Consider the following 27463-nt stretch of genomic DNA (forward strand, 5'->3'; position numbering starts at 1 on the left):
AAAAACCTGGGTGAAATGATCCTTGTATACCAGGCTGCCCCACTCGAAGGTCACACATGAGTTAACTTCCACATATAAAGGTTGTGGTTTCTCGATCTCTTAAGTTATTCTGTACAAAGTTAAATAAGTAGAATATAAAGCTTAGCTTAGAATTCAAAACCAATACATCCCCCTAAATATTTTAAAAATAATTTTTGTTCTCTGAACTATTATTATGCTAGTATACCATTTAGCTACTTTGTAATATAATCCAGTACAACAAAAGTATGGCTATTTTTGTTTTAATGAGAAAAATCTGAGTTGTACATAGACAAACAGCTTCAGGTAGCTTACCAAACCCCCTGTGGCCAAACAGTTAAAACCTGAAGCATCACTTTAAATGTGAAAAGTCTTATAAAATTAACTTACAAAAATGTCCTTATCAAGTATGTTGTTTGGCATTTACTGTACATTAGTCAAAAGCTCAAGCTAAAATCTGATTTTCTTAAAAAAAAAATCAAAGTTTACATTATTCATACAGATTCAGCATTGTTAAAAATATGCACAAATAACCACGTCCATGCAGTATAATTTCTTTATCAACTTAAAGCAATATAAAAGAGCAGACCTAAGTACTGAACAGAACGTTTTGGTCTTATAACCTGTAGCTTAAGATTGCTAGCTGATTGGAGTAAAATTAATTCTAAACATTTAAAATATGATTGTTTCAATCCATCAGCCAAGGGTTTGTGGGAATTTCTGAATCATTTCTAAGGCAGAATCTGCTTGTTTCTAGAACATATACGATGTGAAGAACACTACTGTTCATTGACTGTATTAGCTACAGTTTAATAATGTTGTTTTACAAATAAATCAGAATTCACAAAGTGCTTGGCTCTTCAGGAAACTGCAGTTTCCACAGATCCCAAAACTGGTTAACCAGCTTTGCCAAACTGCCCGAGGCAATGGCTGCCCAGGTTCCCTGCCCTGGGGGAAGATCATTTGAAAGCTGCCCTGGGTTCCGAGAGAGCCCTCTCTGGCCAGGCCCTGAGGAAGGTGTCCGAAGCAGGTCCCTGGACCATGCCATTACTCAGTCACTCACAGGTGGGTGTGGGGCCATGAGTCAGTCAGGCACCATGTAAACAGGCTGGTGGGGTGGTGCTGGCAGCCAGGATGAGCCCTCTATGTGGGCGGTGGCCCATTGGTGTACCTCAGCATGGGGTAAAAGGACCTGGCGAAGTTGTTGGCCTGAGTGCAGCTGTAGTCCTCTTCGGAAGAGGGCAGCAGGCAGGCCAGGAACAGCAGCAGCAGGAGCAGCAGCTGGAGGGGGAGCGCTGCCCTGATCACGCGGGAGAGGAAGGAGCGCTGCGGCCTGGAGCTGCCTGGGTCAGCGGGTCCGGGCGCCCTGTCAACAGGAGGTTGAGAGCTGATCAGAAGTTTCCAGAGGCAAAACCCACTTGTGTTACCTGAACTCCTGCTTACGTAAGTAAGACATCCAGGACCTGAGATTAAAATGGGGCCAATAGCTGAGGTTCAGACCTTTCCAGAGGAAAGAAAACCGGGTTTTTACAAAGACTTTGATAGTGGCAGTGGCAAGACTGGTGAGGTGAGCGTGTGGAACGGGGGAACTCAGTGCTGTGAGGGGAGTGTCGTTACCTGCTGTCTGTCTGGGTCTTGCCTTTCGGAGTTCTCTCTTCTCCGAACTGCTGGATAAAAATAATCCAATTAGTGAGTCGAAGATAGTTTGGTTCTGTCAGTGATAAAACATCCTTTTTAAATTATAAACCTTCCTTTGGTCGGCTTCCTGACAAGCATTTGAGACTAGAGTAATACATTTGAGATTCAACTCTATGAGGTAAGAAATAATCGGGTTAAATTAGCAAGAGTTTCATGTTCCAGCCAGTCTGTTGATCTGTTAATGGGGAGACCAGGACGCCCCTTCAACAGTGCTAGATGGGCCCCTACCTTTCACCTACTGCAGTTTCAAAGAAGAGACGCTGACTAGAAGACAGCGTTTTGAGTTAGATCTTTAAAAGTATATATGTATTTTTTAAATCGTAGGAGTAAGCCAGCGGTTTGAAGCAAATCCTGTGCTACTATGAATTATCTAATGAGGCCTTGGAGTCCCAAGTTCCTGTCACCTCTAAGTTTTTTAAAAAAAACCAGTGTGGTTCTCTCAGCAGAAAGGGGCGCTCACCTTTGCCTGGGAAGCTGGCACACATGCTGCTGGAGGCTGGTCTCCAGCATCTACCTCGTCCAAGCCGAGCAGAGAGGGGTCTGGGCGCTGAAATCCACACCCCAAAGGTTTAGTTCAGGGAAACAAGGTTCTGAATAGTCTCAAGAGCATAACATCGTGCTTGATGCAGGTTCTTCATTTGCACTGCTCTTCCTTTCCCCCAGCTCAAATCTTTCCTGAAGAGGGTGCTCTCCTGCTGCTCTCAGTGCCCCCTTCAACAGGGACTCTTTCAGACAAGAGGGAATGTAAACAAGGCAAGCCCAATCTCTTGCATTAAAAACCCGTAGCATACACTGGGGGAGACTGAGTTCAGCAGGAGCAAGAGGGACAGAAACAGCTGGAAGTTTGCTGGAAGTGCTGATGTGATCACGTGGCCATCAAGATACTACATAGTCTTGGCTGTACAAGAGGAACTATATACTCTAGAATGGAAGGGCTGTGGTTTGGGTATCCCGTGGTTCTGAGGTGGAACACATTTTAAACAGCAGAAAGTAGACAAATGAGAGAGCGGAAGTGACCAGGATAGAGAAGAGGACTTGAAAATACTTCATGTGAGAAAAGTGAAGGCTTGAGTCAGTCTGTTTGGCATGAAGGCAGAAATGACAGAAGGAACAGAACTGGTTTTCATAACCCAGCCCTACTAATAGGAAGGGACGCTTGCTATCTTCCTCTTACACATGACAAAATGGCTTTAAAGAGCTTACGTACTTTCTAAGGCCACACAGCTAGAAAGGGTCTGACTCGAGCCCCCACTTGGAGGGCGTGCTTCCCGCCTCCCTCCCACAGCAAGGCTGCAGCACTCCTTCCCCATTTGCATCGAAGGTGACATCTTTATATTTAAAAGCCACAAGGGACTCACCTGGCTTCCCTGCAAGGACATTAAGTCTTGGGACACTTGATCAAGTAACTGTTTGAGTTTCTTCTCGATAACGTGTACCTTCTCTTCAGCCTCAATATAGTCTTCTCCACGCCCCTTCATAAGGAGGGTGTCTGAAATCTCTTGTAAGGCGTTTACTTGAGGTTGACGTTCCATTAGCTCCTTTTCTAGTTGCTGAAAACAAAAACGTGTGTGAAACAGTTTGTTCATCAAAAAGGAAGCTTGTGTGGTCAGGTGAGGCTCTCTCAGTGCCGGGAAAGTTCTGGGATGAATGATGGGTGGTGCTCCAATTCTGGAACCTTCTACTTCTCATACCTGCCTGTCCTCAAGGCTAGCATCGGACAGATAGCAAGTTGGTTACACCCTACCCCTATTTGTTTATTCCTTCTCATTCTGGAGACAATTGTGATGCTAGAGGAGTCAGAGGAAAGAAGTGAGGGAAGACAAGTGCCCTTATCCACGAATGGCAGGAAGTCAGGGAAAATCTAACATGAATAAACTGAGAAAAAGCAGCTTAAGCATACTATTTAGAAATACAGAGGTATCCGGTAAATTTGCTTATAGTGTGGAAGGTGTATCTTGCTCACTAAGACAACATGTGGCAATTTAAATTGAAATAAAAATCAAATTTAAATAAAAAGGTCAGTTTCAGTGACAATGGCCACATTTCAACTGCTCAGTAGCTACTTGTAGCTAGTAGTTATCACATTGGGCAGTGCAGATCTAGCACATTTTCATCATCATGAAGTTCGATGGGATCGTGCTGCTCTGGAGAGTGGGGCTTTACAAAGATTTTAGTACAAAACTCTGTTTTTTGGAACAATGATCAGCATTTTGATAAAATTTAAAATACTGAAAGTTAAACCACATATAAATATATGGATTAACAAATGTCACCTTGAGTGCAAGTAAGGTCTCATGTTGGCTTATGAAATAAATATCTGGTAACACAGTCACCCTCTGAGAAGTACGACTTTTCCGTAGTGGGTATGGGAAGCTCACATACCTCTTCATGGCTGCGGACAAGTGAGTACCATATTTCCCCCGAAATGAGCGATATTCACAAGGGGGAAAAAGAACATCAAATGGCCTGAGTTTCTCAGGCTACTGCTAAACATCTTTGTCCCCAGTTCCTGAGTCTTGTCAACTTCCTGCTCTTGGCCATGGCCCTTCATCCCTGCAGGTCCTCCTGCTTCAGGACTGCAAAGGGACGCTCAGTAGGCGCCCGCTGGAACAGGAGGCCAGGCACGACACTGGCACTGTTATTCCCAAAAAGCGCAGCTGAGGCTAAGTACTGACAGAGGCCCGGGATAGTGAGAAACCCTTAGGAACTAGACACTTACCATCAGTTCTTCCTGACACTCCAGGAGAACCTGGGGGTCTGCCTCTGGGTCAGTGACATGAGCCTTCTGCCTCCGGCTCTCGGCACTTGCTAACCACAGTAGCAAATTTTGACTCAGCTGGTGGAAGTCCTTAAAAAAACAACACACATTATAGCATTGACCTTTCATAAAGCTAAGAAAGAAGGTGTGCTTGCTGTTTCTAGTCCATCAAATTCATTTGCCCTTCTTGCCTTATCCAGTGAATAAAAGGGCCCCAAAACAAGGAAAAGGGGAAACGGGGAGGGACAGTGTACTTGGTGCAGCCCCAGGAGTCACAATGAATTTTGCCAAGTGAGGTCCTGACAGAAAGGTGGGGCTCCAGAATGCCCCATTCGTTATTACATAGGAAAATCACACAAATTACGCGACCAATCTACTGCGTTCAATGGCTAAGGGAGACAACCCAATAGGACAGGCTGTGGCCCTGGGATAGGGCTGCGTGTGCGCTTGCTGGGGGCTCATGTTCCCTAAGATGGGGTCAGTGCTAACGGGGACTGAGCACTTACTGTGTGTCAGGTGCTGGGCTAAGATTACATGCATGCAGTACTAAAGAGACCCCTGTGAGGTAGGCAGTAAAGTTATTCCCATTTTTCAGATGAGAAAACTGAGGTCTAGGCAATTTGCCCTAAGTCACATAGCTCCTAAGGCTGCAGAGCTGGTTAAACTGCTCCTTGTTTCAGGGCCAGGTCTCTTAATCGCTCTGCTATGTGGCCTTCCTGGCAAAAGGACAGAGATGGGGCAGTGTTGGGGTGGCATTTCTGACCCACTGTGTTGCTTGCTGGAATCCTTACACTAGGAGTGGGCCTGGGCCACAGACCAGGAGATAAGCGTGGGGGGGGCGGGGCTCCTTGTAAACAAATGGCAAAGCACACGTTTCCTAACACAAGCCACATTTGGCTACACAAAAGCAGCCCGAAGATAAAAATATCTGCTTTTCCCACCCACGTGGGCCTGGCAGTGCCCGGGAAGGGCCTGGGGTGCCGGCTGTGGGCGGCGTACCTGGCACTGCATGAGTGACTGCTGTAAGCCCTCTCTCCAGCTGTCCACTGCGCCCTGTGCTGTGTCCCAGTGCAGCCTCAGCTGGCCGACTCTATCCTGGAGCTCTCTGGACTCGGCGCCCCCGGTCTGCAGAAATTCCCTGCTGCTCAGGTTGACAGAGACCACTAAAGCCTTGTAGGTGTCAAAGGCTTTTAATATCTCCTAGCGCAGAAGAAAAGACTGGGTGAGTTACTCTGAAGATAGTGCTGTGGGGTTCATTTTGAACCTCAGTGGGGAACAGCTCTTCCAAACACTTCTCCAAGCTGTGACCACAGAAACAAGAGTGACCTCGCCTGTGACTGGCTGGGAAGCGTCAGGTGAGGGAGCTGCCTTACAAGGTCAGTGAACTGGCTGGCCGGCTGCGGGCAGAGGCCTGTCTCTGGGCCGGCCAACACAACCGGACCCTGCGGAGCTCTGGTTGGCTCGGCAACATTTCTGGACCAGATTGAAAGTGTTCCAGATAAAGTACATGTGGTTATCTTGCATTTGCCCCTTGGTATCACAGAAGTGTTATTCCTTAGGATGAATGGTTACTCCAGATAGATTAATACACAAGTTAAAACTAAAATACAAATATGAAGACTGACTATATCCCCCCAAACCCCTGCCCTGGGTCCTCTTAGGGGTGCAGGCTCATGCTCAGGGCCCCCCAAAGTGCAGGGCCCAAACTGCCCCTCCCTGGCCAGGTGGTCCAGTGGGGCAAGGGCTGATTGTGCCGGCGACAAATCCTAACCACGAAGTACAATAACCAGATCAGGCCACAGAATGCATCAGTAGGTGAGCTGGTCCACCTCTCCACCCTCAAGTTGCCACCACCCATCTGAACCACAGATAGATTGGAAAGGTGTTTTTAGGCTGCTTCTCAGTGGCCACTAGCACCTCCATCAGAGCCCGAAAGGGCCTCTGAAGTCAGATCTTTCTAGCACTGGGCACCACGCCCAGCTCTGTACTGGGCTTTGGGACCATTTGTAGATGCTCTTCTGAATGAAAATGAAGCGTCCGTGTCCTTGCCCGTTACAGAAGTGAAACGAAGAGACCGATGGCCACCATGCACCATGTACAAGCTGCCACCGACCCCCCGACAGATGTGATCTGCAGAGCGAGCATCTGCACCACACTCTGTATTCCTCTCGCCCCGCCCCCATTCACCTTCAGTCTCTTCACTCTGAGTTCCATTTCCTGGATATCAGAGGGAGGCTCTGCCATCTTGAATGTTTCTAGCTCAGCTTCAGTTTTTTTCAGCCAGGTGGTGATGTCGCTGATATCAGAGTTCAGCTGCTGCAAGTTTTGTTTTATTCTGAGTTTCTGGTGAAGTTGTTGTGCTTGAATCAGCTCCCATCTGTCAAAAGCTCCTGGAATAAAAAGCCACCAATAAAAAGAAGCAATCACGTAAACATTTCTCTGCCTCCAACTAATTCAGGGTCAGGGTGATAAGATCTGTAAGGGATGCTCCTTGCCAGAGGCTCCGTGTTTGGGAGTTGTCCCTTCCCCTACAGTATGGGATGGCATGTTTCCCTGGCTCTGGTTCAAGGCCGGTGCCACCACACTCCCACCAAGATTGGAATGAGGCAGGGCTTGGGGTGGGAGGCCCAGCACGATGCCAGGGTGCGCTCTGGTCCCAAGTCCAGCATTTCAGTTCATGCAGGTTTTAGGGCGCTTTCTCTTTTGGTCCGTGAATAAATCAAGTCAGTGCTGTCAGCTTGACTTTAGACTTAGCTGAACAATGACTTTTGTAAATCGTTGAATTGGTCTCATAAGGAGACACCTGACACAACTCTTTGATCATCACTTTTACGTACAAGTGAAGTTGCTGAAACATGCACTTCACCTGAGGCTCATTCTGTCAATATTTAAAGAATAGTTTTGAAAGTAAAATGAACAGCCTGGGAATTTGTTCATAAACACCAGTCAGCTGATTCTAAAATAACATTGGCTGCTGTTGGGTAAAGTGTAGCAGTTTTGGTGAATTATGCAGTTGGCCAATTCCTAATTAATGTTCTGTCAAGCAATGACTTAAATTCCTGACTTACCCAAAATACAGACTCTACCTCTCTTGAACAAGTGCCTGAGTTAACTGTACCTGACTGCTGCCCAGGTGGGCTGGCCAGTGCCTCGTCCTCCTGCTGTGGGCTGCCACTCACGACTCTTGGGCCTTCTTTGCCACCGTCGGTGCCTGGAGACAGCAGCTTTACCTAGAACGAGCCAATTTTTATGTTATCCTCTATCAATTTTAAAGGCTCTCTGAAGAGTGTCTTGGTTCCTGTTAACAAGTAAGAGGTGAGGATATGGGAGCCCTTCCTTCCAAGGCTAACTTGCCGGTAGTGGAGGGACATGAGTGTATGGGTAGCTTTTATGAGCACGCAGAGCTGATGGCAGAAATAAAGTCTCAGCAAAGGCCCAGGGAGGGGGAAGCAGCGACATGTCTGTACTGGGAATAAAATGGCCCGATTTAATTTGAGGCTTCCTAACACTCCTCAAAAGAACCATGCAAAAAAGAATTAAAACAACTGTTGAGCTTACCAGACTGTTATTGTGTAAGCACTGTTATATTTGCACCGTGTTTTACAGAGTTTTAGTTATCCCTTCTAGTCCCTCTGTAGAGCTGGTGGGCATCACTGTCACCAGGAATCGGAAACACACAGAGGACAAAGCTGCCTCCTAGGGTCGTTCATTACAAGCATTTATCTTCCACCGCACAAACTGATTCTTCTGTCATCACAGAGCTGATTGGGCTATTATCTCAGGCCTTTCCAAAAATAAATGCATCCTTTTTAGAAAAGCCAGGCTTTCTTTGGATTGTGGCCATATGGCCTATTTGTGTGGAATGAAAAAAACAAAAACAAAAAGCTTTCAGCTCTGTGGTGACATGCCTGCTTTCAGACCCCCAAAAGGGATGAGCTTTTGGAACTGGCCAGGTGAGGAACAAGTCACAGGAGAGGCCAAACCACATGGCCCAGGATATAAAGCAGAGGTGCTGGGGTCTCTCCCTCAGACTGTCAGGTCTTATTCTGCACCCAAGAGAGACACTGAAAATGACACCTGCTTGCTAAGTAAAAGGAAGAGTTCTGAACTGGGCATGGACAGTCCATTATCAAATGACTCGAGTCTGACCACGTACAGGCAGAAACTCCAATTATCTAGCAATGTTCACTCTTAGATACAGAGGGCACTTGGAGGACTAATCCAGGGATGCTTACATTGCTTCTGGTTTCTCTATGAGACGACACTAAAAATGCACAAGACGTTTTAATTTCAATGCGCTTGCCATTACTTCTCTGTACTGAGAACGATCTGGGGCCAGCGTTAAATCCTGGGCCGGCTACCACCAACAGCTGCGTAGCCAGAGGCATGCCAGGGACTCATGTTGCCTGAGGGAAATGTAACTAAGAAGGGATAGTCAGTATTATAAATAACAAGCCACATACGCAGTAGTATATGGTACTAATAACGGTGACCACTTCTGCCGGCCTTCCTCCTACCTTCATACCCATGAATCCTAACAACAACAATTATGTCAGGCACGTTTATTCTCCGGTGAGGAAGACCTACGGAGGCAGGGACGAGTGCTTACGGCTCTAGAGCAATGTGTTGGTAGGGCTAGGAATCACACCCATGTCTACTCCAGCACTCCGTCAAACCATTCTGGATACGAAGTCCTCATCTTTAGAATAGGATGTGTGGCCAAAAGGTAAATATAACCAAGCTTTGGGAGCCCAGGAAAGCCTGCACTTACTTCGCTTCTCCACTATTTGCACGGATGACTGACTCAACAGTAACAGTCGGGGTTATAACATGTCAACACACACAAAGATGGTTTTTGGCCAGAAACCTATCTTTAACCCTAGTCAGTTTTGCCAGGGTTCTAATGAAGGATGGACCGCTCAGCAGACATACTGTCACTATGGGAACACCAACTCAAAAGGTGCCTGGGGAGTGAGCACACGCAATATACACCAAAATCTCTCTCTAGAAAAATTTTATTACTCATGCACTTGGGGTATATTCCCAGTGGGGTCAAGACTTACATAGGCTGGCTTGTAAGGGGGGCTGGCATCTGAGGGGATGGGTTGTAGATTCGTATCACCTCCCATTTGTTTGTAGCGATGCTTGGGACAGGAAGGACTGTCAGGAACGTGCCACGAGTGGCCCTCAGAAATGGATTTACCTGAAACAAAAAAATAGCAAGTGACAGCCCATTCTCTCTACCCAAAGGATTCATGTTTAGTTACACAAAAAAAGTCATGGGTAACATGGCATCGGGTTACAGTACAACATGAGTTCTGCAGCTTTCCTTGCAAAGCATGCATGTTTGCAAAATGTCAGTATGGCCCAGAAGGGAATGAAATGAGTCATGCAACTGAGCAACACTGGGCCTTTCCTAGATGGGTTCACAATGGAGCACAACAAACATATGATTTGCTGTGGGATGAGTGGCGTTTTGGAGCCAGGGTCTCTAGGGGTAGGGACACTGGCAGCAAGCTGGGTCTGGGAGCCAAGAGGACCGAAAGCCTGTGAGGAGCGAGGGGAACCGTGACCATCAGGATGGACTTGGGGACCAAAGGGCTGCTCACTACAGATGGGCTGGGGCAGGGAATAATGATTCGAGCTGCAACTCAAGTCAAGGAAGGTTTCTTCTCCTGCGGAAATGCAACAGAACCTCTATCCCCACCGACTCGCTCACCCACCCTCTTCCCAGGAAATCAGCATAAGCAGGAAATAGTTCCAGACCAAGCCACCATGAAGAAAGCTTGGCCCAAGCCGAAGGACTCGAGTTAGATGGAGGGAAAATAAAAATTTTAAAAGGCACCATGACAAATTCCCATCGGCACAGGCCTGAGGGGATGGCCTCGAGACTGCTCTGGTCCGGGCGGGGTTTTGTAGGGAGCACGCAGGTATGTGTGAGTACGGCAGTGTAAATACACCATGACACAAAGACCAAGGCGCATGGTGTCCACAGAAGGCAGAGGTCAGACATGACATGGGAGCGAGGTTTGGGATGCAGCGTGCGCCACAGGATGCTGCCATGTTGAGACACATGCACGGGCAGGGGCCTACCAGAAGACGCTTTCAAAGTTTTTGTGGTCATTTTAAGATATGCCTCAGGATTTTCAGGGATTTCTACATCTGAAAAAGAATAATGTCATTTTCCTCACTGCAGGCGTCTGTAGATGAATGCCCAAGTATTAAGTTAAAACAGTAGAAACATTGTCAGCTGGAAGGAGAAAAGTAACTACCCGTTCTCTGTTTTATTAAAAAGCTTTAAAAAAAAAACACCAAAAAACCAACCAGGATTTTTTTCAGCCAACTCCTGACTGTCTGAAGCAGTGGTGGGGGAGGGGAAGTGCACAGAGAGAATGGAAACACTGACTCTACTGATACGCTGACAAGCGCAAGTGAAAAGTTCACTGATAAGCCAGAGCCATCAAGGAATGGCCTTAACGTCCCAAAGTGAATTTCGTTTTTTCGCTTTCATCCCGCCTGTAATAGGAGTGAGCCAACTCTCAGGGAAGTGCAAACTGGGCAGGACAGAACACAGTAAGCCACTGGACGCCTGGGTCAGCCGTAGGCTGGACTCTTGATCATCAAGCGTTGGCCATGCTGCTAAGGTGCTAAAAACAGAGCCAAATGGGTCAATTCCAAGGGCTCTGGGAACCTGGGCCGTTACCTGACAGTGCACTGTAGTATGGGCCCTCCTCGTCGTCTTCGTGAGAGGAGGAGCCCCCCACGTCACCTGTGTGATCCCACTCCAGAGGGATGGAGTCCACGCTGACAGGGGTCTCGCAGCCAGACCGCTCAGGCCCCGGTGCTGGGGGCACTAGATGGCAAAGAGACTGAGGAGAAGACGGCTCCTCGATCTCTCTCCTCTTACGCCAAGCGTCAGTCTGGATCTCTCTGGGGTCTTCCATGTCCGTTTCATTCTCAGATGCCTCCTTTTCATCTTCCAAGCCCTAAAACGGGTATATCTGGTTTTCAGAATTAATCAAATCACAGGCTATAGCAGTTATGAGGAGCATGAGAAGTCTGCCTGTCCAGCAGTTCCTGAAAATGGCAACTAACAGCATTGCTGAGGAAGCTTTATAAAGAATCATGTTCCAGGCCCTGCGTGTGGCTATTCCAATTTAGACTATCTACTGTGTTTCCCCCAAAATAAGACCTAACCGGAAAATAAGCCCTAGCATGATTTTTCAGGATGACATCCCCTGAACATAAGCCCTAATGCATCTTTTGGAGCAAAAATTAGTATAAGACCCGGTCTTATATTTGGGGAAACACGGTAGTATGGGGCCTAGAATCTGTATTTACCAAAACTCTAACTTCTTTCCTAGGAAAAAAGGCTTAAATTTGATAATCAAAGTTAAACAACTTTATCTAGAAGATAAGGAAACAGAGGCCCAAGTTTCACTGATGGTTAAAATGGTAGGTTCATCCAAGGATCAGAAAATTAAAAAAATTTTTTTAAGGCCATTAGAATGTTCTGAAAAACAGTCACGTTCAAGGACCATATGTACCAGGTTCTTTCTTTCTTGTCCCTAACTTACTGTTCAGAATACAGAATCTTATTTTCCCTGTGTTTTATGACTATCTATGAAAAATGACTATAAATTGCTATCTTTAAAAATGCAAGTAATGTAGGTAATTTTTGAGGCTACGTCCGAAAAAGAAATTATGTTTGAAGTTGGCCAGTTGGAGACACAAAAAAGAAAAGGTGGTCAGTTGTATTAATCAAAGGTCATCATTAAAGCTTCTGGCATATAAAGGCAGTGAACTTTGAATAATGGTCTTAACTCCACCTGAATGTCCCAAAAAGCCCCTTTGTCAAGGGAAACATCACAGATGGTTTCAAAAGCTGGTGCTTTTGCCACTCAATGGTGAGAATGAAGCACCAAAAAGGCTCCAATGTTAAAAGCTCCCAGACATTAAGGTAGAGGAAAATGCCAATACATCCCCAAGTTAATGCTGTTAGCAAAACCAGAACAGTTATCAACGAGTTCTAGGTGTACTGACACATGCCAGAAAAACCCTGTACTGAGGAACATCTGGAAAACATGTAAGACAGGCAAGAACTTTTGGAAGTGCCATCCTTGCTACTAGGACATGGGAGCTTCTAAGTAATTGTGGCTCTATGTTAATAAGAGTGGAAATAAAATTCCACATAGCTTTTTAAATCATAAATCGCTGTTAACCATTCCATGATGAGTCTGGTCAAACACCAAGTCTGATGGCACAGAAGCCCTCTGGGTGGCATCCCCTTACCGGAGCATGGGAGGTCAGCCGCCGGTGGAATCGGGAGACCCTGCCAAACACTTCCTGACAGTACCGGTGCAGTTCCTCCAACTCATCTTCAATCACCACGGCATCCAGGGGCTCACTCTTCTGAATTAGCTGCTCCCCAAAAACGATGAGCTGATCAATCTTGTTGGTATTTAACGTAATTTCCTGTTGGAAACCCTATATAGAATATGAGAAAGGATTTCAAAGAGAGAAAATTTCTCTGAGGACTGAGACAATGTCTGTTTTTCTTAGAACAAGACCACAGAGAAAGCACCAAAATGTCATTATTGTTTTGTTCCACCTAGCACTCAATCAATTTTTAACAAGGAGACAAAGATTTAATAATTTAAAACGACTGCACATGTTTTTTTCCTCCCCCTTCTGGGCATTGGCTTTTCCAATTAAAATAATTCTAAAAGTTTGACATGGATGGACATTTACTCTTGTTGGATGGGAGGGAGAGAACTTGTCTTATGGACACTTGGCGGACACAGAAACTTTCCCACAGTAAGTCACCAATGGGAATTTGCTTCTGCTGGCATGTAATAATGTTCATTAGTGCCGTTATATTAGAGAAGACAAATTCCCATTTCTCAACCTCTTGTCAAATCTACCCAAGGAGGGAATGATGAGATTAAAGGGTATTACAGATTATTTGTAACAGTGGGAGAGAAGGTATCTGTTCTTGGCCCCACTCTTGATACAGATTTTCCTCCCCTTACACCCTCACATGTTGCACTCAGACCCGAGTGCTGGAGAAACAGCATCTTACGAACTTCTGTGTGGAACCTAAAGGGTGTTCTCTCCTTGGGTGATTATAATGACAACGCGGGAAAAAAGGGCCCCTTCCAATGACCCCATGGCTGTAAGGAACAGTATCCTTGCTTGTGGTAACCCAGCTGCACACAGGTGGATGCAGCCTGGCTGCTTTAACAGTTCTGGAATCTGCTCTCAGGGTATCAGGTGAAATTTGTGCTTGGCCAGCTCTCTTCTGCAAAGCTGCATTCTTTTAAGAGGAGCTACGGAAGCAGGCCTTACGTTTAGCTGGCGCATCTTGTCGTCGGCGTCGCTCTCGGAGAAGTGCTCCACGTTGGTCAGCTGCAGGTCCATCTCCGTGAGCCACACCAGAATGCTTTCCCTGGTCCCCTCAAATTCTTCCCTTTGATTGGTGAAATGCTGCAGAAAGGGGGAAAAATCACGTTTATGTTGATGGCAGAACGAGAGTTCAGATAGACAGCACAGTCACTTCTGGCTGAAAGGAAAGGGTGCCTGGAATACTCAGAGAGGAACGTGCTGGTGGGGACCACGATAGGCATTCAGGGGACAGCGTGGGGCAGGAGCTGGGGTCTGGCCCTGACCGTGAGACACCAAACAAGTTCCCCAACTTCTCTGGGTTTCAGTGTCTTCCCCGGCAAGTGAGGGTATGGGAATGTTGACGATCTCTAAGGTCTTTTCAGCATTTGAAATTCTATAATACTCTAGTCTAAGCCAGGGATTTTCCCAGCGTGTCTTTTGAAGAAGAACCCCCTCAAAGTCCAAGCCAGGCACCTTGTCTGTTTTTACCCATCAGCCATCAGTGGAAGCTTTTGCGCCACAGAAGGAGTTAGTAGCTTCAAGATGGAAAAGTACTGATCTCAGGGTTGAGCCTGGATTAGTGCCTTCACCGATGTCATTTTGACTGTGTTTCCTCAGAGATGACCCAGAGGAGGAGATTCATCACCTCCAATGAAGGATGCCTCTCGGGTTACCACCTCATAGATGGGCAGCGGATTCTCAGACAAATGCAGCATTTGGTGCCAAATGGGGGTTTAGACTGGTCACCAATCAGCAGGAGATAAAGAAATTAATGCAAGGGGGGTTGTCTGGAAAAGTCGCCAATGTCTTCCTGAGAGGCTTAAAAAAAACCAAAACAGCCCAGATTTTCATCTTAGAATGGTTTCAAGAGCGTTCTTCCCTGAGAACATAAGCAGGTATTAAAATTACTTCCTGTAAACAATGCACACTGCTCCTGGCAATTTACACCTGGACTCACAAAGGCTGACAAAGCACATCTTCTGAATTACAGAAATCTAAGGTGAATGTTTACATTAAAAAAAATCAAACCCAACCTTTGAGGTTTGTCAGTCTGCTCTGAAATTCAGATGATAATCGCTGTCCCTAACCTCCACGGTGCAGAGGGGGCTTTGTCCATGTCCCTCATGGTGCCAGAACAAACCGGACACAGAAAAGCAGGCAGATGGGCCAAAAGGGACTGTTTCCAGGCTAGGAGGTCCAGACCTAGTGATGACACCGCCCACCTCTGGACAGTCTGAGTTAACGTGCACACCTACGTTCAGGGGCTACAGAAGTCGATAAAAGAGATGTGTTTGGTAACATAAATCATATAAACAGGCTCTGCCTAAGAAGCCTGTTCTTAGGCAAAAGACGGCTTTAAAAAAATCAAAAGCTGGCAGCTTTGGGCTTCAACAAAAGGGAGGGAGGGCTGTGATGGAATGTTAAAATAGCCTAGGCCTTCAGTGAAATCTACCCGTTGCTTTGTTACAAGCCTGGGTGATATCGCATATCACTTCTCCCTGAACATCTACAAATAACCCGATGACGTAGAGAAGGTTACTCTGAGTCTCCGCAGGATGGCTGTGACCCGCTTCTGGAGGTTGTCCCAGCGCTGGTTGCCCTCGTGGACCATCTGCTTCAGTCGGCTGGCTGTGTCGGTGCGGTTCTCCCGGGCCAGCCGCCGGTACTGCTTGTTGATGAGCTCCAGCTGAGTGAGCCTCTCATGGATCTGCCGCTGGAAGGCCTGCGTCACACCAAAGAGCCCATCAGTGCCAGAGCGTGCAGAGTGCCAGGACACCCCCTTCCAAACCCCAAATGACCCACTTCAAATGGTTAATCCCCAAACTGACATGGAAACAGAGGGCTGACTTCCTGTTCCTCTAAGGCTAGTAAAGAACAGGCTTTCAAGTTCACTGCGTGCCAGTTTGCATGAATCGGTAACACAAAGCTGTCTTAGCAGCTGATGGCAGGATGTGGACTCGACCCTGGGCAGAGGTGGGGGAAGCCAGCCTCTTAGGAGAAGTCATTCTAGCCGCTCCTGAGCCCGCCACTGGCTTGGTTATCAGGAGCTGGGCTGGCGAGGGTCTTTACCTCAAATCTCTTCAGCTCTTCTTTGGCGTTTGTGTACAATACTTCTGAGGAATATGGGTAGGCCGCTGTTCTCTCAGCGGACTTGAGCCAGTCCTCAAAGCGGGAGTAATCATCTAAAAACTTCTGCCACAGGCGCCATGTCTCCTCGATTCTGATGGGAAGAAAACAACTTAATACTACCCATCCATTTCAACCAGAGCTTTTGTATTTTCCCCCCACCTCTCTTCACTAGTCCCATTCCCAGCCCCCGTAGCACTGGCACTATTTAGGGGGAGAGACCCTGAGATCCCTTCCAAGAAATAATCAGGGACATCGTTTCTTGCTCAGGACCCGCTTCTGGGAGTGCCACGCTCAGAGCTCCTCATTCAGAGGTTAACCAACAGGAGACAGGGCTTCCTCCACTACTTTATGCTGAGGACACAGAAGTCCAGTGGCCAGCCGTGGTGACAGCCCGAGGCACAGGAGAGCTGGGGAAAGATGTTACCCCAATTATATTTTCCTTGAATAATTTCTTTAATAAGCACTGGTCACACCTACTGAGCCTCTCTGCCAATACCCTTTGAAGTAAACTGAACAGAACACAGTTACTGCTATTTAGGTCAGAAGTAACTGTGTTCTGTAACCAAATTCGGCGGACCACATTTCAAACACTGAGGGGCTGCTCAGTTCTTACTTCATTCGCCGCTCCATTGACATGGCACAAATGTTCCTCCAGCGTCTGTCCAGGCTTCTGGTGGTCTGCTGGATGGAGTCACACTCCGTCTCATTGGCACAGGCATCAGAGTCATGCAGCAGGACATCACAGATGTTAAACACAGACTCCACCCCTGCACTGTGTTGTTCAATGTCTCGCTGCAGGTCCTACGATTACAGCAGAGTAAGAAGCACCTTGAGAGGGGGGTGGTGGTGGTGGTGGTGGCGGTAGGGTCGGCATCAAAGCAGCTCTACACCCCTCCCCATTTCCCAGCCCAGACAGTCCTGGGTGCATTTCCACCTTGGAATCAGCCTAAGCACTAGCAACAACTGGGACTGATTTGTTGAACTTACCATGTGAGGCGGTGGGAACAGTGGGGGACCCTCCCCTGAGAGCCCACCACCCCACAGACTCTGGGGAGGCATGGGCTCTCCTCCATACCATCTGATCCCAAGGGCCTCCAAGTTAGACTTAACTTTGGGGAGGACTTCCTTGGAAAACCGAGTTTTTTCAGCAGGATCTAAAACTTGAGCAACACTCTTAATCTTTTACAGGTCACAGAACTCTTAAATCTACTAAGACCTTTGTGCCATCTTCACTCATAGACAGCTGCACGGTATCCACAGCCTCCCATGACCCCATCCTAGGGCTCCACAGCCCCAGGGAAGATCATGGGTAGAAACCCTGCTCTCCCCTCCTCCCCCCACTGATGGTCCAGCCAAGCTCAGGGAAGGGATAGGGTCTCTGGAGTCTTGCCCTATGATGGTGATAGTGGTCCAGTTCCCTGATTCAGGAAAAAGAATGCTCATGAAGACAAAAATGCATAGTTGTAAGGAAAAATGGAAAACCTGTTTAAGAATAAACATGGTATTTTCAGTTATTACCCAGAGAATAGTTCCTTCTGCACACTGGTTGCGGCGGGGGAGGGGGATAGGGAGAGATGAGGAGCTCGTGTGTTTTGCCATTCTGGATGAGTTAGGCTTTTCCTGATATCCAAATTCTGTGATAGGTGACGTGAGACCAATCTTAGTATCCAAATTACGTTGTGAAACAACAAAACCAAAGTTAAATGAGCCACCATTAATTGCACCAAAGTTCCCTGGATTCAACCAAGTTCAGTTTACAGGAGGAATTACTTTATAAACAGTGTCTGCCACTATCTACACAAAGGCAATGTCAAGTTCATCCCAGGTCACCTCAATATTGAACAATTTTGGAGATTACTACTATTGTATTACTAGATAAGATTAATATTTTCTTACTTTGCTTCTGATAAATGCGCAATTTGGATCATTCTGTGCCCAAGTGGATATGAAAGAATAAAATGCTAACACTCAAACCGAATTTTAAATCACGCAGTTAACACAGATCCTGCTTAAAAATGAGCACCTCAAAGCTATATTCAGAATAAAATGTGGTTTTTAGCTTGTCATGCCTTATGTCCTGTGAAGAGAGATGTGCAAGGGGAGTTTTTAAGCTCTGCAGCCCAGGACAAATGTCTGAAACGCTGCAATGGCAGAAATCTTCCTGGGACCAGTGTGAGGATTAGCTTTAATATGATTAGGTTTACGGCAGAATTCCAGTTTTAAGAATTCTTACTGGTTCACAGAATTGCCACACGCTTTCCTAAAATTCACCCATGTTGATAAATATCCCTTTTAACTTCGTCGAAATAATAAATAAGGAATCCTAACAGTGGTGTTAAATGAGTAATACTGACAATTTTAATTCAAGAATGGTACCTGCCCCTGACCTCACCTGGCTTTATTTGGGTAGGAGCTGGTTGCAAAGGACCGAGAAAGTCTAGTCTATGGATAAACATGAATGCCATGTATTTTAACAGACTCTTTGCAATTATTCTACATTACTTATTCAGCTTATATTGAATAAAACAGCTAAAGAAAACTGATTAATAATACACAGGGTGAATGATAACAGGAACTGAGTTCTACTATAATGTATAAAAGACTATCAACATCTTGGTTAAAAAAAAGTCCAAAAAACTTTCAAAATTTACAAAACAAACATCTAAACCACCACAGAATGGCCTACTGATATTGTCATAGGAACTAATTACCTTGTAAAATATATTAGTTTTGGTGCAAAAGTAATTGCGGTTTTTGCAATTATTTTTAGCCTTTTCAACCGCAATTACTTTTGCACCAACCTAATAAAACAAAGTGGTGGGCCATGCTTAAAAATGCAAAGCATGTAAGTGCTAGACGAGTGACATTTTGCAAACTGAAATAATCCTACTACTGGTAGGCATGAGTTTCCACAATAATTAGATTTCAGAAACTGTTCAAATGTAGTCGAAAGAAGTGGACTTCAGAAACAACATAAAACAATATGAAAGACTTTTGCCAACAGTTCTGGAAACAGGCTCCTAGTTGGTTTGTGTTTCTGTTATTGAGCAGGTGACACAGAGCACTGGAGCTGGGAGGGCAGGGGCAGTGAGAAGAGATGGGAGGAGACATGAAACCGGAGCCCAGAATGCAACCAGGAAGAATGAGTACACAGAAGAACTAGACAAATAAAAGGGGGAAAATAAGCAAACCAGGCTGAGGGGGCAGAAAATCACATGGGTGGGACCCTGTGGTGGTTCCAAAATGTCTCTTTGGGAGTAGTTGAGCTTGGGGAGCAAGTCCATCAGGGTGGTCTTGGGGAGTGGTTTAAGGGGGCTGACAGTGAAGCTGAGTATTGATAATTACAGAATGGAGGGGAACTAACAGTTCCCCTCAAGCCACCATCTGGCACTCCACAGGGAGCCAGGAAACCAAAGAAAACAGGAGTGATGCTGAAGACTCAATAAAAGTGGTTCCTGATTTTAAAGTGTCACAAAGGTTGCACTTCCTTTACATTTTGAAGATGACATATTCCACAGGAATAACAATACATTACCTAAAGGAATTCTACATAAAAGAGGAGAAACAAAAAGGACTCATATAAAGTCTGACCCTCCCACACCAGAGCCCCAATGACATTACAATGAAGATCCAGGGACATCACACCTCTTAATCATTTTGGGGGGCCAAGAGCTTTCACAAAAGGCAGTACTATGTGATCCGAAGTGTTTGGGTTTTATTTCTGGAGGCAATCAAGCAATTTATTATATTTAATTAGTGACAGAAACACAGGTGTGGTTTTTTAAAATGGTCCACGCATATTTCTTGAGTGTGATACATGTCTGTTTTTAGTGTTTTTGAAATGGAACATTTAAGGCTTGGGCTTAGTATAATAAACACATAGTAAATTTTTTTTTAAACAAAAATAATAAAAGCTTCCTTAGGACATCAGTGGTATGCAAAATATTGCCCCACCCCCACAATCCCATGCCAAAGATGTCCATGTTCTTATCTCCAGAACCTGTGAATATGCTAGGTTCCAGGCAAAGGAGAATTAAGGGTGCAAATTAGCTGACCTTAAAATAGGGAGATTATCCTGACTTATCTGGGTGGGCCCAATATAATCCCAAGGGTCCTTAAAAGTGTAAGAGGGAGAAGTGACTGTGGAAGAAAGGCACAGAGAGATGCAATTTGCTGGCTTTGAAGATGGGAAGGGTCCATGAGCTAAGAAATGAGGGAGGGAGGCCTCTAGAAGCTGGAAATGGCAATGAAATGGGTTCTTCCTTCCCTAGGGCCCCTATAATGGAGCTCAGCCCTGCTGACACCTTGATCTTAGCCCTGTGTCAGATTTCTGACCAGAATTATAAGATAATAAATTTGTGTTAAGATGCTAAATTTGTGGTACTTTGTTATAGCAGCCGAAGAAAACTAATACAACATTTAACTTCTTTACAGTAATGGTAAAGTCCATCTGCGTTGTTTTTTTTTTTTTTGGCAACCAAAGGATAAGAATTCCATGATGGTGATTCTGCATTTTATAAAGCAGGAACCTTCAAATCAACCAAATTGAAATGATGTACCATTTCAGTACAGGAATAAACAAGGTCAAGAGAGTGGCAGCTGCTCCAAATTGTATGCTTTTAGGAATAAATTTCCTGCAATTTAGTGATGTTTTGTCACACTTCAGATTTATAAAACATTAACACACATTAGTCTCTGCCATCATCCAGTCATTCTTTAAGAGAAACAACGTTGTAAGCTTCTGTACTATTTTCCTGAAAAAAAACTCACTACTCAGGGTAACTGATTATCTGCAAGGCCTTATCTATTAAGAGACTGTTCAAGAAATTCATCCTGGTGGATCAAACGTGTAAGTAAAGCTGATACCATTTAATATCTGACTACACTGAGAAGAGCAATGGAGTCTCTGCAGTGTCCATTAACAGTTCTTACGTTAATATTCGGTTGTCCACAAAGCAAAAGCAGAATTTAGATGACCTCAATGAAAAAGACATATTTAAGTTTTTGAGGCTAAGTGGGAAAACCAGTTATTTTTACTTTGCAGCATCGCTAAATCATATTGATTTGAAAATGAAAGACTAGGCATAATTTAAACTATAATAGTTAATAGATTGAATAAAATCTAAGTCAAGAGAAATATCAAATACTTAGCTCATGGTAGCATGAGATGTCACTTATTACCATTAAAAGGACCTAAACTCCAGAGAATTTATCATCAAGGGGAGGCCTCTGCCCTGAATCTGGTGAAGAAGATTCAGCCCGACTCTGTCTCTAAGCAGCTGGTGAATCTCCTCAGACAATAAGCACCACAGCTTTGGAGTTAATGTGAAGAAAACAGATCTGAGTGTGAGAACTTGATGACAACCATATTGCTCATATGGTCAAAATAGAATCTGCTCACGGGTCTGAGAAAAACAGAGGTGAAGGAAAGCTACTGAAGGAATCACATAAACGTACCTATTTTAACAATAAAGACAAGCTCACATACTGCGTACGAGAATGAGCATGTGCATGCGAGCCCATATAGGGCAGGGAAGTGGATTTGATAAGCCAGTGATATCACAAAGCACCCACCAGGTTAGTGTGATGATAAACACTGGCCCGACTCGGTGGTTTTCAAACAGGGTTTGAATTTCCAGCGTTGGCTCAGAGGGTATATAACTAATGACAGAAATGCAGAGAGCACTGCAGGAGAGGCTTCCTAAGCTATGGGCCCAAGCTTGCTCCTTACTACACTTTTTGTTAGATTTTTATTTTTTAAACTCTATCAGAGACACAGAGTATTATCCCATGAAAACCTTCGTTGGTCAGAAAAATTACTTTTCTTTCAATTCGTTGCTTTCCAAAACTATATTAACAAAAACAAAACAAAGATCAAAGTTAAAAAAAAAACACCCAAAAAAACCAAAATAAAAAATCTCATTTGCCACTAAGATTAAGGTCTGCATCTTAAACATCATTCAAAGTATTTCAAAAACAGCTGTGTGAATGATGGTAGAAACTTGAGATGAATGCCTCACCCATCCGGGAACATGGACAGGCGGTCAGTTTTCTCTGGAAAAAACCAACGGTTATTATGAAACGTGAACATGCTCCAACACACAGCCAATGTGAGTCAGCAGGTATGGTGAACGCCTATACTTTATAAAAGCTCATTTATCATGTCCCCACCTGCTGCTCGGCGAGCCTCTTCTGGATCTCTTGATCGTCACAGACGTCATACACAACGGGTTTAGAAAGCTCTGACTCAATTCGAGCCAACCAGGTGCGGAGGTTGCTCATGTTTTTGTCTAACTGCTGAATAAACGCAAAGGTCTCCTTCAGCTTCTTCACCCTAAACATATGTGCAGGAAAAAAAGAGGTGGAAACAAAAGTGCAATGTTTAGTGGTGAGAATGCACCAATAAGGGTTGTGTTGGGTAAAACGCAACCTACGCTGGTCATTGATTTTATAGGGGGAACAACTCTCCCTAGATATGAATTTTCACAGAATAGGTGACACTTTACAAAATTGCTGTTCTGGATGATTTTCAAGTGGACTAAGAGTTAATCCACCCAAGCAAATATGAAGTCCTATCATTCCCAGAGTGGGATCCCCTGAGGCCCAGTCCATCTTTCTGGGGCTCCAGAAGGCAGCTGAGACGCCATTTCTTTCTTTCTAGGTGATATAACCACGCCTGGCTTGTGCCCTGTTTCTGCCTTGGGTATGCCCAAGACCGCAGCAGCCAGTGAGCTTCCCTGTGGGGTGAAGATGTTACACGCCGCTCACGTGGTGGCCTTTGGCCCAGGAAACCTCTCATGGGATCTTCCTCCTAAGCAAGCACAGCACATGCGCCAAACCCCACCACGTCCAGTCTGAGGGGTTGCGGGTGCTGCACACATAGATCAGCCCACACGGGGCAGCCCTGTCAGCCAAAAAGACAATTTGCAAGCACAGTTCTAAATCCATCTACCTCACCGATCTGCCCGATCTGGCACGCAGTGGATCTGAACAAACCCACATGGCGTCAGTATATCTGGTGAGCTCACTGGTACGTCAACATACCGCGAAGGAAAACTGACACAGGTGCTAAGACACAGGTGGAAAACAATCTTAACACAGATCCTGAAATAAAATGCTTCCGTGAACTGATTTCATGAAAGTCTCAGAGTGATTGAGGGCTTGCTCTGAAGGTCTGTGGGGTTTTTAGTGAATTCCAGAGACCTGAAGTAATGGCTGTAATGGAAAATTTCCCACTTATCAATACTCATGTTACGAGGTGCGGTCAGCACTCCACCCCATGGCACTAGGAAGAAAAACTGGGGCACTGACCCTAACACGCAGGAAGCTCACTGCGCTCCCTACCACCATGTCTTCCTTGACTGCATGTGAACAACTTCCTACCACCCTCCTTGCCTTTCTACCCACCTTCGGTTCTATAGCCGAAATATACATTCCAGGTGGTAAGTGATCCACACTTAAACCCTTCCGCAGTCCTCACCCTTCCCTGACATACAATTTAATCCCGACTTTTCAGGTCCTCAAGCGGTCAGTGGCCTCCGCCTCCAGCCCTGCACTCTTCCCTTCTGGAGTGTCTACCACTGCACCTTGTCCATGTGCTCCTGCAGTGCCCGGACCCTCCAGCTCTGTGTTGTGCCCCACCCTTCATTCACTGTGTACCCATCACACGCTGCAGGAGACTTGCTCCCTCTGCATGCACAGCACCTCCCACACTACCTGGAGGGCAGGAGCTGTCAATAAACCTTTATTGAATGAATACATGTGTATAAGACTTCCACTACAAGCTATTTAAGTAGACCACAGAGTTGTATGTATGTGTTTTAATTTTTTTTTTGCATCCTACAATTGACCAAATCAACACTGGGATTTCTAGCTTCAGCTCTATTATCAGCTAGTTTTATGATAAAATCCTTTTACCGCAAGCCCCCTCATCTGTAGTAGGCCTCTGACGTCCCTCCAGCTTCAGAAAGGTGGTAGCATCCGGGGGAAGTTAATGCCAGAACTTTGCAGGTGAGTAGACCTGGGTCTCTAAGTCCCATTTATAATCTATGAGCTGTGCACCCCTGCAAGAAACCTAACTTTCCTGACTCCCAGTTTCATTGTCATCTGCAAAATTATCCATCTTGCAGGTGGTTGTGAGACAGAAACAAAAGGATACACGTAAAGCCTCTGGCACAGAGTAAAACTGCTCAACAGAATATTAGCTCTTGTTACTACTGACTGGCGTTACACAACGCTACAATAATGCCCCATTTATATGACATTGGACCTCACAAAGTCCTTTCATTAATATTTCATTCTCAACATTGCCACGAGGTCGGCAGGCTTAGAAGTAGGCTGTGGAGTCTGGGGGTGAAGAACACAGACTTTTTGGTCTGGGCCTGGGTTTGAATCCTGGCTCTGTTTAATCTCATCTGTAAAACAGTGTCAACAGTAGTCAGTACCTTCCTTCACTGGATGGCTGAGAGGGTTGAATGAGATACAAACACATGAAAGGCATTTGGCACAGTGCCTAACGGAGACAAATGCCCAGAAATTATGGACATGATGATTTTCAAGGGGGTATGTTTTCCAAAGTATGTTCTTACTGCAAACACCAGAAGGTGGAATTCCCTTCTAAGCAACAGATGATTTATTAATAAGAAAGTAAAAGAATCCGGGGTCAGGCCTGGATGCAGCTGTAACCTAGTTCACTCCTTTGCTCCTGTGGCTTTAGAAGTACACCCTCCTCACCCCAATGTCTTACTTCCCTGACTGCCGAGGGACCAGAAAGAACACACCAATGCCAGAGCAGCTGGGAACCGCAGGCTCCATGGGACAAGGAGTCTTCCACACAGTTTGCAAGGGGCTAGCCTCCTGGAAGGCGCTGAGAGCTCCCCGCTAGATAGAGAGAGGAGCTCAGGCCCAGCAGCCTCTGCTTTCCTCCCGGAATGGCAGCTCCCACTGCTTCATCCAGCACCTGACCCTATCTCATCCTATGGATCCCGGCCTCTTCATTTTGAAAAGAAGAGGGCTGAACGCAAGTTTTTAAATGAAGGGAGCTAATAAACAACAACATCATGTGGGTGCAAAAAATATAAAGATGCAGTGATCTTGAATCCTGTTAATTGTGGGGTGAAGTATGCAATCAGCAGAGGGGACAGTATGCGGAAGAAGGTGGAATTACTTGCGTGGCTTCCCCAGGACCACGGTACTCTAAGCCAGTGGTATCCAACATGGAGGGCTCAAGACAAACCAGTGGTGTGTGGGAATAAAATATTCGACTTTCTATTGTTAGCCCATTCTTTCTTAAATTTCTACATTGGGTATGCTTTATAATTTACAAACTTCATTACTAAAATGGGACTTCTATAAAACATGTGTCAGGCCTGTTGTGCATCCATGCAACTCATTAATCCTCACAAATGCTATGGGGGCACTATTAGTATCCCCACTTAACAGATGAAGCAACAGAGGCACTGAGATTAAATAACTCGCCCCAATCACATGGTCATTAAGTAGCAGAGGCAGGATTCCAACCCCAGCAGCCTGATCTGGAGCTGCAATGTCTTAAGCACTTTTTTCACGGCATTGCATATACACCTGCTTATGCTAATGTGCACATATTGGGGGTACAGGATGGTTTTCACTGCTGTCAGGGAACATGATCAGAAGTCTTGATTCATGTCTCCAGGATACACTAGGGGGTAGGAGCCCGTCCACCAAGTGCTGCATTTTGGGTGCCCATGTTTGACCTTCCATGATTTCCTTTCAATAAACATTTAACCATTTGCTTTGTCTTGGGGCCTGTGCAAATCCTGAGGATTGAAGATATTTGAAAATAGGTCTTATTCCCAAAGAGGTAATGATCTAATTTAGACATTATAATACGAGATAGGAGGTACTCAATATCTTCTGAATGAGTAAATGATGTTCACTTATACCTTCAAATTTGTCTTTTCTATAAAGAGGTGGCCATGTTATACACTAAAGATCAGAGCACCTCCAAGCCATCTTGCCACGAAACAAAACAATGTGCTGCCACACTAGGAGGCACACATGTTCCTAAACCTTGGTTCCATATCCGGCAAGTGAAGGACTGACAGACAAGCCCACGAATTATACACATGCTCAGGGCAAATTGAGGAGGAGGGAAGGTGCGAGGGAAAGAAAAGAAGGTCGCCAAAAAGCTACAAAACATTCCCCTAGTTAGGACTTAACATGCTTCTCTGTCTCAACTTCTGACTGAAGGCGTAACATCCAAAACTGTGCCGTGATAGAAACAAATGTTGTTCCCCAGATAATCGTGTTACAGCTTACTCCAGGAACCATCCGATGTACGGCTGGGTTTGTGTCTTTCTGTTCTGTACAGACAATGAGATCTAATTATCACCTTTCCCAGGTCAGGATGTACATGTCATTTGCCAACCCAGACAGCCAACCTCCATGTTAGGCCTCGTTGACACTGCTCTTAAAAATGTTTAAATCTTGAGTTAATACTGGAGATAGGAAACCCATCCCATTCAGAAACCAGAATGCAGCCACAGCACTGCATTAGGTCCACCACCGAGGCAGGTCATATATGCTCGCCACCTCTGCACTTGACCACGTTTCACCAGGTGCACCCAACAGACAGTGTTCACGCACACATTTCAACAAATCCTATTTCTCCAGAAAAAAATGAGCATGAATTCCTGAGCCGAATTCCAGTTCCGAGGATTGGAAAAACAAAATATTTAGGTGCAAAGGGGAAGTTTTTCCCCGCGTGGCCTATTTTATATGGAACCAAACAAGATGAGAATTTGACCTAAGAGTAGCTACAAATTAGACGTTCTCTTGTGGGGACTGTGGGTAGAAATACAGAAAATAATCGAGGCAAACAGTTTTTCATTTATCTTAACTAGCGATAGATCAGAATATAATACTTAAGAACCCTGTCCTCCTAAAACTAACAAAATCAAGCCCGGTTTGTATCATTCTACATGTCAGACCTATATTTTACAATGTGTGATGGAGGCTTTAAATATCAAATTCATGTATATGGGATAATTTACACTTCAGTCCTATTCTCCACATGCTAAAAGGTTTACAGTTAAACTATAAAGGGCCTAGATCAGCGCAAGTTAAAACAATTCCGATGCCAAAGTGGATGCTATAACTTAAAATAAACTGGGATGGTTGAAGGATCTGAATTTGTCCTGAAACAGATGCTCAGACCTGTGCGGACAGCTGTCAGTTGCTAAAAACTCTGTACAAATTCTGTACAACTGCATCTTTTTAAAATGACTAAACACCTTTATAGTAAATCAATTACTCCAAGATCTTGAAGCCCTGGTGTGGGGTCACGGACATTACAATACATTTGAGCTAATTGCCTCTTTGAAGCATTTATGTCGCCGGAGGACTTCCATTTTGCACACAGCGTAATCACGTCTCTTCCCTGCCTGTCAAAGGCTGGCTGCAGACACCACACACATGCTGACACTGGGAAAGAAC

General features: G+C 45.3%; 1 protein-coding gene across 4 annotated transcripts in view; it reads right to left on the reverse strand.

The window, feature by feature from the left end:
• Positions 1–265: 265 nt before the first annotated feature.
• SYNE2 (spectrin repeat containing nuclear envelope protein 2) overlaps positions 266–27463 on the reverse strand; it is a 287952-nt gene continuing 260754 nt past the window's right edge. For all 4 annotated transcript variants that reach the window (XM_033106953.1, XM_033106954.1, XM_033106955.1 and 1 more), the window contains 17 exons: positions 22160–22322; positions 16602–16789; positions 15929–16079; positions 15399–15581; positions 13823–13960; positions 12767–12961; positions 11178–11460; positions 10568–10636; positions 9538–9677; positions 7593–7704; positions 6662–6864; positions 5474–5674; positions 4436–4564; positions 3075–3266; positions 2177–2263; positions 1636–1682; positions 266–1384 (listed from right to left, as the gene is read on the reverse strand). In XM_033106953.1, the coding sequence (XP_032962844.1) occupies positions 1162–1384; positions 1636–1682; positions 2177–2263; positions 3075–3266; positions 4436–4564; positions 5474–5674; positions 6662–6864; positions 7593–7704; positions 9538–9677; positions 10568–10636; positions 11178–11460; positions 12767–12961; positions 13823–13960; positions 15399–15581; positions 15929–16079; positions 16602–16789; positions 22160–22322 (2704 nt within the window). In that variant the 3' untranslated portion in view covers positions 266–1161. The remainder of the gene's footprint in view (positions 1385–1635; positions 1683–2176; positions 2264–3074; positions 3267–4435; positions 4565–5473; positions 5675–6661; positions 6865–7592; positions 7705–9537; positions 9678–10567; positions 10637–11177; positions 11461–12766; positions 12962–13822; positions 13961–15398; positions 15582–15928; positions 16080–16601; positions 16790–22159; positions 22323–27463) is intronic.

The sequence above is a fragment of the Rhinolophus ferrumequinum genome, chromosome 6 (genome assembly GCF_004115265.2).
Source record: "Rhinolophus ferrumequinum isolate MPI-CBG mRhiFer1 chromosome 6, mRhiFer1_v1.p, whole genome shotgun sequence".
NCBI lineage: Eukaryota > Metazoa > Chordata > Mammalia > Chiroptera > Rhinolophidae > Rhinolophus > Rhinolophus ferrumequinum.